Below are 16,434 nucleotides of genomic sequence, written 5' to 3'. Positions count from 1 at the left end.
GCTTATTTATGTCTTTCTCACCCAATCAAGCCCAAGAAAATGTAAGCCCCACTTCATTCACCATGGCTGCCTTGACCACTCCAGGCCAGCTATTAGTTGAATCATAGGAAAGTGTCAATGGTTGTAGGTTAGAAAAAAGGATCTAATACCTGTAATTTCATATGATTCCACCTCATCTGTGGCTCATCCTGCCCGCTTCTGAACTTCTAGCATGTTCCCAGTCTGGGACACCCTACTGCACACAAATAGCCTGGTTCTGTTTCATTTTGGGTCATGTGTAGATCTTGCTTTAAGCTAGTGTTCTCTGTACTGGCTTACATTTCATTCATTGTGAATCTTCATTGATTGAAGATTAGTGAATATGAAGTAGCCACCTAGCTGGCCAGAGAGCTCCCTCACATGGACCTGATCAATCTCTCATGAGCACCTACTTATGTTCAGTGATTGAAGCTAAAGGGATGCGTCCCTGCCTTCAGGTTTGGGTGAAGACACAAACCCAGTCGGATACGGACAATGCCATGTGGGTGCACATCTCCTTAGTGCACTTAATACCTTCACATCCACTCTCTCAAGGCAAGATCTAGACACACTTGGCTTTAAATCGCAGGCTGTCACTTTTAAGTGGTGTGGGCTTGGGCCTGTCACTCACCCTGCCCAGGCCTCAGTGTCTGTCCCCTTAAAACAGAAGCACCTACGGCATATGGCTGTTGTGAGGACAAAACAGGAATAACGGTAAATACCACCGTCCTGTGCACCATAAGCCGTCTACAAACGGTCCCTGGTAACAGAGGCAGAGCAGCTACTATTATTCCCTTTCCTCCCCTTATTTTGTTTGTTGTTGTTTGCTTTTTCGCTTGTTTTTGGTTTGGGTTTTTTGGGGGGTTTTTTTGTTTTCGTTTTATTTTGATGAGGAAACTGGGCTCAGGGGAGTCCAGTGACTTATCTGAGGCCAAGCAGACCTGGTATCTAAACCTCCATCCTGAGCCCAGACTGCAGGGCCTCCTTCCAAAAAGCCAACGACGCCTCATTGCAGAGCCCATGAACATTTAGGGCTCACTGGTGCAGCTCATGAGGAAATTTCCAAACACATTTGCTCGCCCGTCACTACCTGGAATAACTCTGGAAGGGCCCACACAGAATTCCGCTCTGTCATTTTCCCAAAAGTGCTGACTGACGGGCCATATGCTCGTCTCGGTTCCCATCTGCTCGGCGTCCGGGGCCACGGGGAGAAGCGGCCTGCCCACTGTTGGAGGGGCCCGGGTCCTGTCTAATGGTCCCCGAAATGATGCTCTCACGTCGGCCCGGGAGATCCGCCTTCCCCATAAGCCCCGGGAATGGTTCCTGCTCAACACGCTGCAGGCAAAAGAGGCTTTCTACTGGTTACTTCTGACTTAACGCTTAAACGTTTATGGATGGGAGAGAGCTGTCTGGTTTTATTTCTTGCACATAACATAACACACGTATCATTAGTCATTTCCTGTCCATCCTTACTTAAAAACACACGCGTGTTTTACTAGTTTGCTGATGGCCATCTGAAATGTGAAGCCTGGCCAGGTACGGTGGGTGTGACGGATCCTGAAGCCATGACACCCCGAACCCCAGGGGCAAATTGCTCCAGCTCCCTGGAGCCTCCAGTGACAATAGGACTGCTGGGTTCTTAGCTTTTTGAAAATATGATGAAAAATTTCTGACATTTCCTCCAGGAAAAATACACACAGACATGAAATTTTTTGTCGTTTCAGGGATCACAGACCCTCCGAAGGCCTTCGTGTTTCTGAATCAGGTTGAAGACAAGCTTGGATTTGCTCGGCCTGTCACCCCAGGTCACCCACCTCTGGCCTCTGGATCTGCAGCTACCTCCCCACCAGCCCCTCCTCTCTACTCATCCGCTTCCTGCCTCTGCCTCGCCAGCTGACTTAACTCCTCACATTTCCCCCAACAGACCCCCGTGTCTTTGTTTCCTCCACCAGGGGATCCTTCCCTCCGTCTGTGTGTTCCAAATATTACTCATCCTTTAAAGCTCAGTTTTCTTGCCACCTCTGCCTTGTCGTTTTTTTTTTGTTTGTTTGTTTTTTTAACTCTTCTCATCAGGAAATTATCTTTCCCCACATTTTCTTCCCTCGTTACTTCATCTTTACATTTCGGGCACCTTGTACTTTCCACCTCATAGATATTTGTGGGTCTTGCCTCCCTTATGGACCTGTGAGCTAATTCACTTCCATAGTCTTCTCCCTGGGCCTTTCGCTGGTGGCTCAGATGGTAAAGAAATCTACCTGCAGTGCGGGAGACCCAGGTTCAATCCCTGGGTCGGGAAGATTCCCTGGAGAAGGGAATGGCAGCCCACTCCGGTAGTCCTGCCTGGGAAATCCCCTGGACAGAGGAGCCTGGTACAGTCTGCGGGGTCTCAAAGAGTCGGACACCCTCACTTAACTTTCAATCTTCTCCCTGGCACACAGTCAGTGCTCAATAAATGCTCTAAATAATCAGTATCTGTGTATGTGATCCTGATACAGGGTGTAAAATGAAACCCCAACAAGTGTGCAAATATTCATTTCTCTGTGACTCTGATTTATGTGAAATCGTCAGAGGTGCTTGGGGTCAGGGCGTGCTTGTTTACTACAAGCTTGTTTGCTACAAAGAAATCATTAGGGGTCAACAAAGCCCCAGAATTTCAACAAAATGTCAGCTGTGTGCATGTGGATGGGCCATTTGACAGGGTGGTCGGATGATTCTCCTGAAAGAATGCTTGCTTCCAGAAGACTACTCTGAAAAGTAAGAAAGATACTGTTCTACATTCACAAAGGCATGTTTAGTCCAAATAGTTTAGAAACCCTTCCTGCCTATCACTGAGGGGATTTCAGTCGGGATGTTCTGCCAATTTAAGGGGTAGAGATCCGGGCTTGAGGGAATTTCTGGTTAACGTATGTTTGATACTCTTCCCTAGGACAGGACGGAGTTACATTCCTTGATCAGACTACCAGACCTCAGCTGTGAAACCAAACCACTGGGAGATTCCTTGATTTCTGTTCTCTTAGAATGTGTGCATGCTAAGTCGCTTCAGTCGTGTCCGAATCTGTGTGACACTATGGACTGCAGCCTGCCAGGGTCCTTTGTCCATGGGATTCTCCAGGCAAGAATCCTGGAGTGGGTTGCCATGCCCTCTTCCAGGGGATCTTCTGCACCAAGGTATCGAGAACTGGCATCTCTTTATGTCTCCCATATTGGCAGGCGGCTTCTTTACCACTAGTGCCACCTGGGAAGCCCTAAGAAGAGAATGTTATATTAGAATGTTTCACCTTTATTCTAGATTCTACATAGAATCAACCTAATTTGAGGATTCGCCTAGTGTGTGGGCTCTAAACATGTCACAAGATCCAAGGGACACACTTGAGAGTCAAGGTAAGAAGTGAAGCCTGATCTCCCAGTGAAGCCTTCAGAAGATGAACCTCTCTGAATCAGGGACGAAGCTGTACTGGCAGGCTGACTCCACCCTACATTTAAACCTGGTTGTCATGGTGATAGGAGGTAAGTGAAGCTGGGAGAGGACCATGAAGCGCTGCCGGGGGAAAAGGGCTTCTGTGACTTACATAGGCATGTTCCAAATGTATACTTTTGAATAACAGGCAAGGAGCCCCCAGCTACCCCCAGCTCCCAGGCACTCATGACATCAAGAAATCCCCTCAGATTCCTCCAAGCCTGTCCCCGGCTTTATTTATAGTACTCTGGGGGTCCTAAAGGGTAATGATTCCTAAGAATCATTACATCCAGGAAACATCTACATCCAGGAAAAGGAGCAAAATACTAGAAAAATAGCTCCACCAAGGGGTAAACCCATCTTCCAAAAATTAATCAATTGATGGAATAATCACTTTGTTTATAAAATAATCTAAGAAAACAATTTATCCTCTTCTGCTTATGATAGAAGTGTTTCAAAAGAAAACCTTAGGCTCCCCAAATACCTTGAGAAAAGAGGACAGCTTCCGTTGGTTTTCCTGATTTCCTCCCCCGGCAAGTGATGGATCTTCTTCACCTTAGTTTTGTTGTGTACAATTCAGACAGGGAATCATTACATACACAACTCAAATAGGCTGCTTCAGGAGCTGGTGACTTACATGTCACTATCAGCATAACTTTCAAACGAAGCCTGATTGACCATGTGGTGACCCTAAGAACTAGCATTTGTCTAATGCCCTCAGATGCCATGAAGGCCTCTCATATGCGTCATTTCACCCGATGTCGGTGACAGTCCAGCCAAGGAGAGCCCTTGATCCCCATTTCAAAGACGAGATCAGAGAATAGAGCGACTTGGCCAAGCTCATTGTGCACTGATCAAAGATTAAGGACTTCGACCCAGATCTTGCTGATGCCAAGTCCAGTGCCTCGTCAGGACACGAGCCACTCCTCCGTCATGGATGCTCAGGAGGGACATTCTTGAGCCCAGAAGCTGACAGGCATGCTGATTTCTAAGGTCCCTGCCAGTTCTGTGCCTCTATCGATAAAATGATGGGGCTGGATTAAACTGGGGGCTTTAGAAACTTCTTGTAGCAGAAAAGATCCTTCCCTCTCAGAGGAAATCTAGAGAATGCCAAAGTATAAAATAGGTCATCCCAGCTCCCCTCTGGTTAAAAAAGAAATGACTCCCCTGGAAATGTCCATCAAGTGACAAATGGATAATAAAATATGGTATATCCACAGAATGGAACATTATTGGGGCATAAGAAGGAATAAAGTACTGATACATATTATAACATGGGTGAACCAAAAACATGCTAAGTGAAAGAAGCCAGCCAGAAAAAACTGCATTTACATGAAGTAACCAGAAAAGATAAATCCAGAGATAGAAAATAAGTTGGCAGAGGTGGGAATGGGGAGTGAGTGCTTAATGGATAACGGGTTACCTTTTGGGGTGACAAAATATTTTGGAGCTAGAAAGGAGTGCTGGTTGTACAACATTATGAATGTGCTAAATGCCACTGAACTGTATACTTTCGTGTGGCTAATTTTATATTGTGTGGATTTTACCTCCCTATGTGTGTGCAGAGATATAGGAGGGTTCTAGAATCCTATCCCATCAATCCCCCTTCCCCCGCTCCTGCAGTGCCTGTAAAGAATCCTAGGAAGTAAATCAATAGAGTCATCAGATATTACAAAAAGTCATCATAGTTCAAAACAGTTCTCATATGACAGCTATTTTGTTCCTTCAGGGGCCAAAGGTATATTTTCTCCTAACCCAACAAATAAATTTGTCTGGGCGAGTGACATCATGCTACATGGAAACAAAATTTTCCATTGCAGTCAGCTCCAATGTCAAGTCTAGTTACAGCGGTCCAACAGCTTTGGTTTTAGGATGTGTCATTGGTTTTAAACTCGAAAGTCTACTTTAAGTATACCAGAAAAGAGCATGGTAAGCACTTTTTGTTTGTTTGTTCAAATTTTAGCAGATAATTTTATTGGTGAGTAGTAAACTAAGCATTATTAAGTGCCTACTATATAGTAAGGTGGCTCAGTGGTAAAGAATACGCCTGCAATGCACGAGACAACTCAGGAAACTCGGGTTCAGTCCCTGGGTGGGAAAGATTCCCTGGAGAAGGGAAAGGCAACCCACTCCAGTATTCTTGCCTGGAGAATTCCATGGACAGAGGATCTTGGTAGGCTACAGTCCATGGGGTCACAAAGACTCAGACACGACTGAGCATACACACACTATATAGTAAGTCTTGCACGTTGCTTCACTTAAACATCATTATCCCCATTTTACAGAAAAGGATACCGAGGCTCAGAATAGCTCTCCACATCTTCAACGTCAAGATTTGAATCTCAGTCTCTTCAGCTCAGGAGAAAGTTCTATCCACTATGCCAAGATGGGTCTCAGTAGGGTCACAGGTCCCTCTCCCCGTGGAAGGCATGAGGACTGCTTTCTGCCGCATTAATATACTGACCCCAGCCTACATGGCCCCCCTACTCCCAGGGTGTGTGAAGATGCAGAACACACAGACACAGGTGTCTGATACCCTTCCAAGGCCCCCTCTGCACCTTTCTAGAGCAGTTTAGATCAGCTTAAGCCTTTTTGCTTCAGTCTGTGCAGGAAAAGTGAAAACTACCTTCAACAGTCTTGCTGACAAAGTGTATTCAATGAACTGATGAGGGATACATCAAACTCTCTTTTGCTAAGGAGTTGAAGAGCAAGGCAAGGATACCATTTGTTTTTTAAATATTTAGGTTGGATCCTATTCAAACACAAGAAACTCCGGCTTCTAAAATTAACTGCTGGCCTAGAAGTCCTTGTGACGTCACTTCCTGCAGTTGGCGTGACTTGGTCCCAGATTTGAACACACAGTTCAGCACTACAACACTGTGCCTTATCTATGGGCACAAATACGGTGCCTTTCCAAGTTATTCTGAAACAGTTTTACACAAAGGAGTTGAGAATAATTTCAGCCTTTTGTTTTGTATGCAAGTGTTAGTTGCTCAGTCGTGTCCAACTCTGTGATCCCATGGACTGTAGCCCGCCGAGCTCCTAAGTCCATGAAATTCTCCAGACAAGAATACTGGAGTGGGTTGCCATTTCCTACTCCAAGGGATCTTCCTGACCCAGGGATCGAACCCCGGTCTCCCTCATTGCAGGCAGATTCTTTACAGTCTGAGCCACCAGAAAAGCCCTTGGTCTGTATGGTAAAGTTATCAAAATGCTGATAATATTTCCTTACATATAATGCATTTTACAGATTACAAAATGCTTTCATGGACAATCGTTGCTCGTTTTTGTTTTTTTTTTAAAAAAGTACAATTAAGGAAAAATATCAGTAAATGCCATTTAGCTATTAACATACTTCCTTGGCAGCTCAGATGGTAAAGCATCTGCCTACAATGTGGGAGACCTGGGTTCGATCCTTGGGTCGGGAAGATCCCCTGGAGAAGGAAATGGCAACCCACTCCAGTACTATTGCTGGAAAATCCCATGGATGGAGGAGCCTGGTAGGCTACAGTCCATGGGTCGCAAAGAGTTGGACACGACTGAGAGACTTCACTTCAGTTATATTGTAGGTAGGGAAACGGTGAGATGAAAGCATTTTTCTATTAAGATTGAAGTCAGGTTCTTGAAGTTCTGTACTTGGTTATCAGTTTAAAAAAAGAAAAGAAAAGTCAATGCTTTTTAAATTAAAAATGAGGTGCAGCTACTTATGATGTGATAAGTCATAAAATGCTTTTCCCATCCCTCCCAATGGTCCTGGGCCCATTTAAATTGCTTTTAACTTTTAGATCTGCAGCTCATGTGGATCACATCAAATGCCAGGTGTCAGTGAAAAAAAAACCAAACAACTAGAACCAGAAAATGAAAGCTGATCATGTTTTGAGGCCATCTAATGTAAAATACAGCAGTCCCCTTTCCTCTCTTCCTGGTTTTGGTGGCAGAGGTTAAGAAGGCTTAGGCCACACAATAGCCTTTGAACTTGTTCCCACCAAAGGGATCAGACGGTTAACACGTCAAGGTCATCTTTAAAAATCTATCCCCCTGGGCCATCCTGGCATGATAGCCACCAAAATCTCCCTGCAGTGCAACCCAGTCACTCAAGACCTAATCTCTACCAGTGAGATCAATAACCATTAGAGAGTGGATTTTTGAGAAATGAATTATATTGCAATGAATCTGACCAAACTGCAATTAATCCACTGCTTTTCCTCAAGGATGGCTAAAAAAGGCAGCTGCATGTGTGTACGAGTAGACCCATTATCCAGCTGCCGTGAGCTGCTCCCGTGAGCTGCTCCCGTGAGGGTTCCGCAGACCTGACCTGCCACCGCTTTGAAGCCCTCGTCGGTGGAGGCCACACCTGGCGGGATCAGCCCACGTGAACCACAGGTGAGCATTCTCAGCGAGCCTTGCTGGCCTTGGATCCGTGCCTCACACAGCAAAAAATGCTCTGGAAGAGAACTCAACCAAGCAGGCACCATCCAGCCTGACTCAGAATATGACAAATGCTCCTTCAGAGTGACATTTCCTGCAGGGCAGCGGTGCCCAGCCTCGGCTGCGAGATAGACTCACCTGGGGAACCTACACTGTTTCCGTGGCCGGGCCTCCAGCCCAGGCTGATTAAAAGCAGCATCTCTAGAAGTGGGGGCGCTTGCACTGGCATTTACAAGAGCTCTCCAGATGGTTCTGACGTGTGGCCAAGGGGAGAAGCACTACTGGAGGGTGATTCTGACAATATCTGGGCTTGAGCCCTGTCGGTGAGGGGCAGCAGTACGAGGAGCCTGCGAAGCACCACCTGCTCAGGGAAGTCGGGGTTCCTCACGTTCCTAAACCACAGCTGACAAATGCTTTACTTGTCTGGGGGGTGTTTGGGTCCAACTGATATGTCAGGGGTACCAAGAGTGCTGTTTGAAATGCTTGTCTTTGGTTTTTCTGCCTAAAACAGGCACAGTGATATTTACTCAACCCTCACTTTGCGAAAGCCAGGAATTTGGTGAAAACAAAACTTACAAAATACCCAAGTGACATCATGTCTTTCACTTCAGGGGTGATTCCATGGAGGGAAGGGCTGGGCACATACTCCCATCAATATTTCAGTTAGATGTTACTGGGTGGGTGGGATGAACAGGTATTATGAGGTTGTAAATATTATAGAACTGCCACAGGTTTGACAGTTGGTTCTGCAGATTTTGAAACAAAAAGTTTATATTGCAAGAGTGTTAACACCATGAAGAAAATTAAAAGAAAGCGATCCTTACTACACACGTCCAAGTTACCTGTGGCCCCCTTCTCCAGCATTTTGTACTCTTTCCCTATGCTCGAGGGTTTCATAGAGAAGCACCATGTGGGCAATGGTGAGGGAAGGGAGAATCTGTCGCTGGGGGAGAGTGGGTTTCCAGAAAGACTTTCCAGACTCAGATAACGATTGGCTAGAAATTCATCTGCTGAACTGCAAGTGTGTCTCCATCTCTTGACCCTGAGTCACTATATCCGGAAGGTAATACTCATAGATGAAAATATGATTCATTAGGTTGTTAAGGTAGAAATCTCACTCACGATGCTAACATGTTTCGAGAGCTTACCTGCTTAGGACACGGGAAGCAGAATTGATAGAAATAAATGATGTAAAAAATACTTACTGGCTCTCTCTTTTCTTTTTAAGTGGGTCCATGAGACGCAGAGTGTCTCTGATCACAGCCACTTTCACTTCTTCATCGACAAGACTGGGGACATTCTCAAACACCCCTGGAGAGAGCTTGAAGGGTAAGGATTGCGCATTATGGTAGAGACAGTGATTCAGCACCTACTGACCACAAGCACTAGCCCCAGTGGCTGTGCTGTCAAGAATTGTTTAAAGGCTCCCTTCAGTCTACCTTTAAAATGTCAGTTTCCTTTTACAAATAAACAAAATACACGAAGGGGGAAAAAAATAGCACTGGGCTTTTCTCATTATCAAAATGATATATGCTCATTGTAGAATATTTGCAAATATGGAAGAGGTGAAGAAAAGAACCCTCATAATCCACCCCCACCCAAAACCCAGGATTAATAGTTGGTGTATTTCCTTCCAGTCTTTTTTAATGAATTCTTAAGGGGGGGGGGCTGGGGGAGGGAGATAAGCACCGCTCAATGTACTATTTATCTTAGGGACTGAAGCATGTCGACATGGCTAAATCATATTCATGGAATTTCAATTAGTTCATCTCCTGAGGCTAACTAATTAGTTCATGTCAAAACTGATGGAAAGGCTCAGCTGCTTCTCCATTTGCAGATCTTCAGAACTGGAGAAGGGCACGCGGGGAAGTCACCATAGGTTGGATAGGTCTTATATTAATAGACGACGTTCTGAACTCAACAAAACTGAAGTTATTTAGTCAGGAACAGAACTTGGCCGGGCAAATCTGACAATGTCAAATCTTGTTTAGCCAAGGGAGCAGCGAGAAGAGTGGGAACATTCAGTTTGCCTGGTAATACATTCAACGAGATACTCAAAATACTTACTTCTTGCTCATGTTCGATTCTCATGCTGGGATTTGCATTTACTTCAAGTAGTATAGGCTTCAGATTTTTCATGAGAAGAATGTCAAAGCCTAAAATCTAGGGCAGGATAAACATAATTCAGAATTAGTTACAGTGTCTTTTCAGGAATCGGGTACTATATTAGGGGTATTAAGGTGAAAATAAATTCCAACTCCGCCCCTAGCCTGGGCCTTGACCCTGGCTTCTCTCATCCATAGCCCCTCTTCCTCTGGATGGACTTGTCAGGCCAAATGGACAGCAGAAAATTTTACAGGGGCCTTGGTAATAGGATGAGGTCCCATGGTTCATTTTAGCACCATCAATGTCATCTGAAGGGCTGTAAGATGATGACCTCGCTCTTTTTTAACAGGTTTTTTATTATGTTAAGGATCAGTAATAGTCCATCAATTTCTCCCTCTGCTTCTGTTCTCCTCTTTTAAGTTGCTTCTTAGCTGGATCTCTAAAAAACCCGAAACTATGTTTCTTAACCTCAGGTATATATCAGCATCACTTAAGGACCCCTTTCAAAACCACTGCTCATCCCTAGCCCACACCTATGAGTCAGAGTATTTCAGAGTGGAACACAGCCAGTGTATTTTCAATAACAAATACCCTGGATAATTCTGATGGACCCTCCTACCCAAGAAGACAGGAATATTTATTAGGTGCCCACTAGGCACCAGTTATGATACAATGCACCAATTATTCACAATCTTGATTCATTCTCACGACAGCGTATTTGAAGTAGGGATCATGCCCTGCATTTCACAGAAGCAGAAAGTGAGTCTCGGAAAAGCCAGTGGGTTTCCCTGAGACTGCTCCTCTCGTAAATGACAGAGCTGGATTTCAGAAATGCAGAAATGGCTATGTAGTTTGTGGGACCCAGTGCAAGATGGAAATGCAGTGTTCAAAAAGTATTAACAAATTTCATGATGCTGAAACAGAGCATTAAACCAAGCATGGAGCCCTTTGGAGTGTGGGGCCCTCTGTGACGGCACAGCCCACACGCCCCTGGAGCCAGCCTGCACCCATGGCCAGCTTTAGCACCCTTGCCAACCGGCCAACCGCCTGCTCTTGAACCTGGCATTCTGCCTCAGGTGTGGCTTTGTCTTCTGGCCTCTTTCAATTCCTCACAAGTCCCATGCTTGGGGTAAGCCACCCTGTGCATTTCACTCCCTCCGCCTGAAAGAGCCCTTTATCTAGATAACGTCTCCTCACCTGTGAGATCAAAGTTTCTAACTGGATTCAGACGTGGACTACGAGGATGCCAGATTCTTGGGAGGACAGTCATTATCTCTCTAGGAGGTGATAAGGTAGAAAACTCCTAATATGAGTGATACCATCCCAAAACTTCAAAAAGTAACGGAGAATAAAGGAGGGGAGAGAACAAAGATACAGCTGCATCACCTCCTCTGTGGACTCAAGAAGAAAATATGAGGGGAAATCCATCTACTTGTCTATCTAGAATATGCATTAGTTAAATGATAATTGGGATCGGATGTATGAAGGTGGAGGACTCACTCATGCTGGGTTGAGAGTGAAATGATGAATTTAAGTCAGGGATGCAGCTGGGAGAATAGATTTCAGGGGAAGGAAAGAAGTAGTTTGGGACAGGTCGGCTTTTTTTTTTGGTTCAATTTTTTCAAAAAGATTTATTTATTTATGGCCGCACTGGGTCTTCATTGCTACCCAAGGGCTTTCTCTAGTTGCAGCAAGCAGGGGCAGCTCTTCATCGTGGTCCGTGGGCTCCTCATTGCGGTGTCTTCTCTTCTTGAGGAGCACGGGCCCTAGAGCTCAGGCTCAACAGTTGTGAAACACCGTATGCGGGATCTTCCCGGACTAGCGATCAAGCCCATGTCCTTTGCATTGCAAGGTGGATTCCTAACCACTGGACCACCAGGGAAGCCCTCAATTTTTATTGGAGTATAGTTGATTTACACCACCTTGTTAGTTGGAACAGGTCGACTTTAAGTTATGTGGGAGACATGCAGATCAAACCAGTCTAGAGGCTGTTGACGGAGAAGGCAATGGCACCCCACTCCAGTACTCTTGCCTGGAAAATCCCATGGACTGAGGAGCCTGGTAGGCTGCAGTCCATGGGGTTGCACAGAGTCGGACACGACTGAAGTGACTTAGCAGCTTGGCAGCAGCTTTATCCTTATTAATGAACTCAGAGCCCGGATGACCATTTGGGGGTTGGGGGCAGGGCACATAATTCAAGATGAGGTTATTCTTCAAGAAAGGACAATAAGGATGAAAAGTTGGGAAAAGTCATCCTCACTCTATTTTTCTTTCCCTGGTCATAAGAAGAAAGGAATGGAAATTCAGTAGAAAATGTTACATGTATTATAGATCTGCTAAATAATATATGACAAGTGGATATGAGTAATGAGGCCTGTAAGAGACTCTGGTGACATCATCAGTCTAACTTCAGACCTGGTCTGAGATCTGATGTTGATGAGCCTACGGAGAACAATGGGGGCAGTGTCAACGTTTATCATCCCGAGTCATGGACTCTTACTTTTTGCTACATCTTAGAAGCTTGGACTTGTCCTTTCTCAGCCTGGTGGATTCGTCTCAGCTCAGTGCACAGGGATTTCACGAATCCACAGCTATCGGAAAGCTGGAGGAGAGGAGTGGCAGAATTTCACCGGCCGCAGGGACCTGCACCCAGCAGCAGCATAAAACTTTCCAGAGCCCAAACTTTGGTGCGTGTAGTTGACTGTGTTGAGTGCTCTGGAGCCAGACTTGGGCTTCAGTCCAGTTCAGTCTCTCATATTTGCTACATGACTCTAGGCCTCTGTGAGCCTCACATAACTCATCAGAAAAAAAATGGGCATAACAACAGCTTCCTTGCAGGGTAGTTGACAACGGAAGCAAAAAAAAAAAAAAATCCCTAGAGTTATGCTCATCTTAAAGAAAGTACTCAGTATACGCTGGCTCCCTTTCTGGTTTCCTACTGATCCCATCAACAAGAAATGGCATTATTAGTTTTGGAGTCCAGAGGAACTCATTTCAAATCTTTTGCCTTCAGCTTGTGTAACTACCGGCAAGTGACTTGCAGCTCCAAGCCCCAGTTTCCTCATCTGTAAAATGGGACTAAGAATAGTGCCTGCCTTACTCCATTCATTCATTAAATACTGAATGCTTCCTGTGCCCTAGAGACTCTTCCAGCTTCCGGAAATACAGGAATGGACTAGACCAAGTCCTTACCCTCATGGAGCCCAGGCAAAGAGACAGGAGCAAGTAAAGATAATGGGATGTAAAATGCTTTGCATGGTATTTTACACATAGTATTTAATGAAAGTCATCTTCATAGTTCTTCACAAGTTCAAGGAAAGATGAATTTTTCCCCAAAGTTTAATGAAAAATGGAGCAGCAGTGGACCTCAAGAAACAGAGTCACAAGACTTGGAGGAGCTTAGAGCTGGTCTTTTCATAAGATCCCAGAATGTCAGAGCTGGCAGAAAATCAGGAATTTATTTGATTCAGTGTTTTTCAAAATGAGATTATTTTAAGGGGGAAGCACTGGGGAGACCAGATCAGATCAACTTTTATCTTTTTTTACATCCTGGGGTTCCCATGGGAAAAGTATATATCTATATCTACATATCTATCTATCTACACTAGATTAGTAGTATATATACTACTAATCCAGGCTTCCCTTGTGGCTTAGTGGTAAAGAATCTGCCTGAAATGCAGGAGACCTGAGTTCAATCCCTAGGTTGGGAAGATCCCCTGGAGAAGGAAATGGCAACCCACTCCAGCATTCTTGCCTGGAGAATTCTATGGGCAGAGGAGCCTGGTGGGCTACAGTCCACGGGGTTGCAAAGAGTCAGACATGACTGAGCCACTGAACAACAACACTACTAATCTAACCTAACATCCACTTTGCACACCAGAAACCAGGAGTTTAGAAATAGGAATACCTCTCTCCAGTTGGGTGGCAGAGCAGGAAATGTCAAATGGAGAGAGAGAGAACTTTTCAATTATGTGATACTCTCCACCCTCCAAGTCATTCAATCAGCAATGATGTGTTGCTACTTACAGGGTGCCCTGGGGACTCAAAGATATCTTGTCCTTCATCCCTCCCCTCCGGAAACTTCCAAAGCAAGCTGGAGAGAAAAGGGCCCTGAGCCATTCATTGTAAACTCAGGTAAAGCCTCCAACCTGCTTTCCAGTAAGAGGGAAGTACCTCCTGAGCCCCAGAACTACACATCCATCTGCATCCAGAGTATTCCCAACTTGGAGATCCCACACCCCTCACATTCAACATAACCAAACTCACTATCTGTGGTCAGCAGACTCTAAGATGGTCCCAATGATACCACCTCCTGTATTCATACCCTTATGTAAGCCCCTTTCCCTGAGAGCAGGCCGCACCTAGTAATGTTTTTCTAACAAACAAAATAAGGCAGAAATGATGGGGTATCATTTCAAATATTAGGTTATATAAAAAGACTGGCTTGCATCTTGCGATGCGTTCTCTTACTCTCTTGTTCCCTCAACACTAAGGGAAGCTCATCTTTCCTTGAACTTGTGAAGAACTATAAAGATGACTTTCATTAAATACTATGTGAGCTGCTTGATGGAGAGGCTGAGATGGCCTCTGGAACTGATGTCCCAGCCAACAGGCAGGGGGACGTGAGGCCTGCCAACAGCCATGTGAGTGGGCTGGGGAGGGGATCTTTCCCCCGTAGCCTCAAGATGACTGCAGTCCTGGACAATATGTTAACTGTAGTCTGTGAGGGACTTTCAGCCAGCAGCAGTCAGCCAAAAATCTCTCCTTCCTTCACATCTAGCTGCTCACAGGCTCTGTACATTCTGCCCCCAAAAGAGCTTTCTAGACCTGGCCCAATCTCCCTGTTCCTAGTCTAGATCAAACCTGTACCATCTTTCACCTGGACTACTTTAATACCTTCCCCCATTCATTTCCCTGCTCTCAAACTCACTCCTCTAATCACCTGGCACAAAGGGCTACCAGAGAAATTTTTATAAAATGTATATAAAATGTTAGGACTCCTCTACCTAAAATCCCAACTTACAGGAGGAAGCCCAAGTTCCAGAGCATGTCCTGCAAATTCCTCTGTGACCAGCATCTGTGTCAAACTCTAGCTTTCTTTTCTCCTACTCAATGCTGCACATCTTGAGCTCTAATTGTGCTGAACTGTTAGTAATTCTGGGCTTCCCAAGTGGTAAAGAATCTGTCTGCCAACTCAGGAGACCTGAGTTCAATCCCTGGTTTGGGGAGATCCCCTGGAGAAGGAAATGGCAACCCACTCCAGTATTCTTGCCTGGGAAATCCCTTGACAAAGGAGCCTTGCAGGCCACAGTCCACAGGATCACAAAAGAGTTGGGACACGACTTAGCAACTAAACAACAACATTAGTAGTTCTAGAATGCTTTCCTGCTCTCTGCCCTTACACTCTTCTTCTTGGAAGACAACTTTATTTTTCAAATATTTATTGAGCAGCTACCAAACACTAAGTAGTATTCCAGGCACTGGGGATAAAGCAGTGAAGAAGACAAGGTTTGTTTTAACTCCTGCCCTCTTGGAGCTTACATTCTAGAAGAGAGACCACAAGCAAGTAAGTATCTATGACAAGGTAAGAACATAGAGCGTGTACAGTGGATGGAGGGACGGGCTTGGTGGTCAGGAAAGGCCTGAGATTGGTGAGATTTGTCATCTTGTTGTCTTCTGGTTTGCACTGTTTCTGATGAGAGGTTTTCAATTATTTTTCATTCCTCTGAACATAATATGTCTTTCCTCTCTAGCTGCTTTTAGCTTTCCTCTCTAGCTGCTTTTAAGATTTTCTTATTGTCACTGGGTTGATTTTGATAAGCCTTGGTGTGTGTGTGTGCACATTAGTGTAAGTATGGCCATTTCTTCAGATATTTTTCTGTATCTTCCTTGTCTCTTCTGCTCAGGAAACTCCAATTATACAGATGTTAGACCATCTGATATTGTACCATAGGTAACTGAGGGTTCATTTATTTTTCCTGTCACTTTCCTCTCTGTGTTTCATTCTGAATAAATTCTATTGCTATGTCTTCAAGTTTGCAGATCATTTCTTCTACAGTATCTAATTTGCTGTTAATCCTATCCAGTGAAATTTTCAGTATAGATATTGCATTTTCTCCCATTTGGTTCCTAGAAGTTCCATTTGGTTCTTTTTCATGGCTTCATTTCTCTCTACAGTAAACTATTTTCTTTTAAACTTTTGTACATAGTCGTAGTAGCTGTCTTAACATCCTTTTTCTACTAGTTTCATCATTTCTAATATTTATGGGACTGTTCCTATTGATTTTCCCCCTAGGTATGAGTTACCTTTTCCTGCCTTGGGGAATATCTAGTGGCTTTTTATTGGATACTGGACATTTAATGCTCAGTATCTGGATTTTGTCTTCTTTTTAAAAAGTGCGAAAATTTTAGGCCAGACCACCTTA

At 44.7% G+C, this 16,434-nt stretch overlaps 1 protein-coding gene and 1 long non-coding RNA gene across 7 annotated transcripts in view; one reads left to right on the top strand and one right to left on the bottom strand.

Moving 5' to 3' along the window:
* Positions 1 to 16,434, bottom strand: part of TTLL11 (tubulin tyrosine ligase like 11) — a 256,423-nt gene that overhangs the window by 134,940 nt on the left and 105,049 nt on the right. For all 6 annotated transcript variants that reach the window (XR_014081856.1, XR_014081857.1, XM_081588769.1 and 3 more), the window contains 2 exons: positions 9,971 to 10,066; positions 9,109 to 9,224 (listed from right to left, as the gene is read on the bottom strand). Coding sequence is in view for 4 of the 6 variants with exons in the window: in XM_081588769.1 (XP_081444895.1) it covers positions 9,109 to 9,224; positions 9,971 to 10,066 (212 nt within the window). In the remaining 2 variants the exon portion in view is untranslated. The remainder of the gene's footprint in view (positions 1 to 9,108; positions 9,225 to 9,970; positions 10,067 to 16,434) is intronic.
* LOC145545087 (uncharacterized) lies at positions 3,295 to 12,294 on the top strand. The gene is made up of 4 exons (XR_014081858.1): positions 3,295 to 3,525; positions 5,205 to 5,404; positions 7,687 to 7,858; positions 9,132 to 12,294. It is a non-coding gene; the product is annotated as an uncharacterized LOC145545087 (long non-coding RNA).

Source organism: Giraffa tippelskirchi, chromosome 4 (assembly GCF_054371585.1).
Source record: "Giraffa tippelskirchi isolate mGirTip1 chromosome 4, T2T-mGirTip1v1.2.pri, whole genome shotgun sequence".
Taxonomy (NCBI): domain Eukaryota; kingdom Metazoa; phylum Chordata; class Mammalia; order Artiodactyla; family Giraffidae; genus Giraffa; species Giraffa tippelskirchi.
Note: the sequence above shows the minus strand (reverse complement) of the source record. Positions and strands in the feature narration are given on the sequence as shown.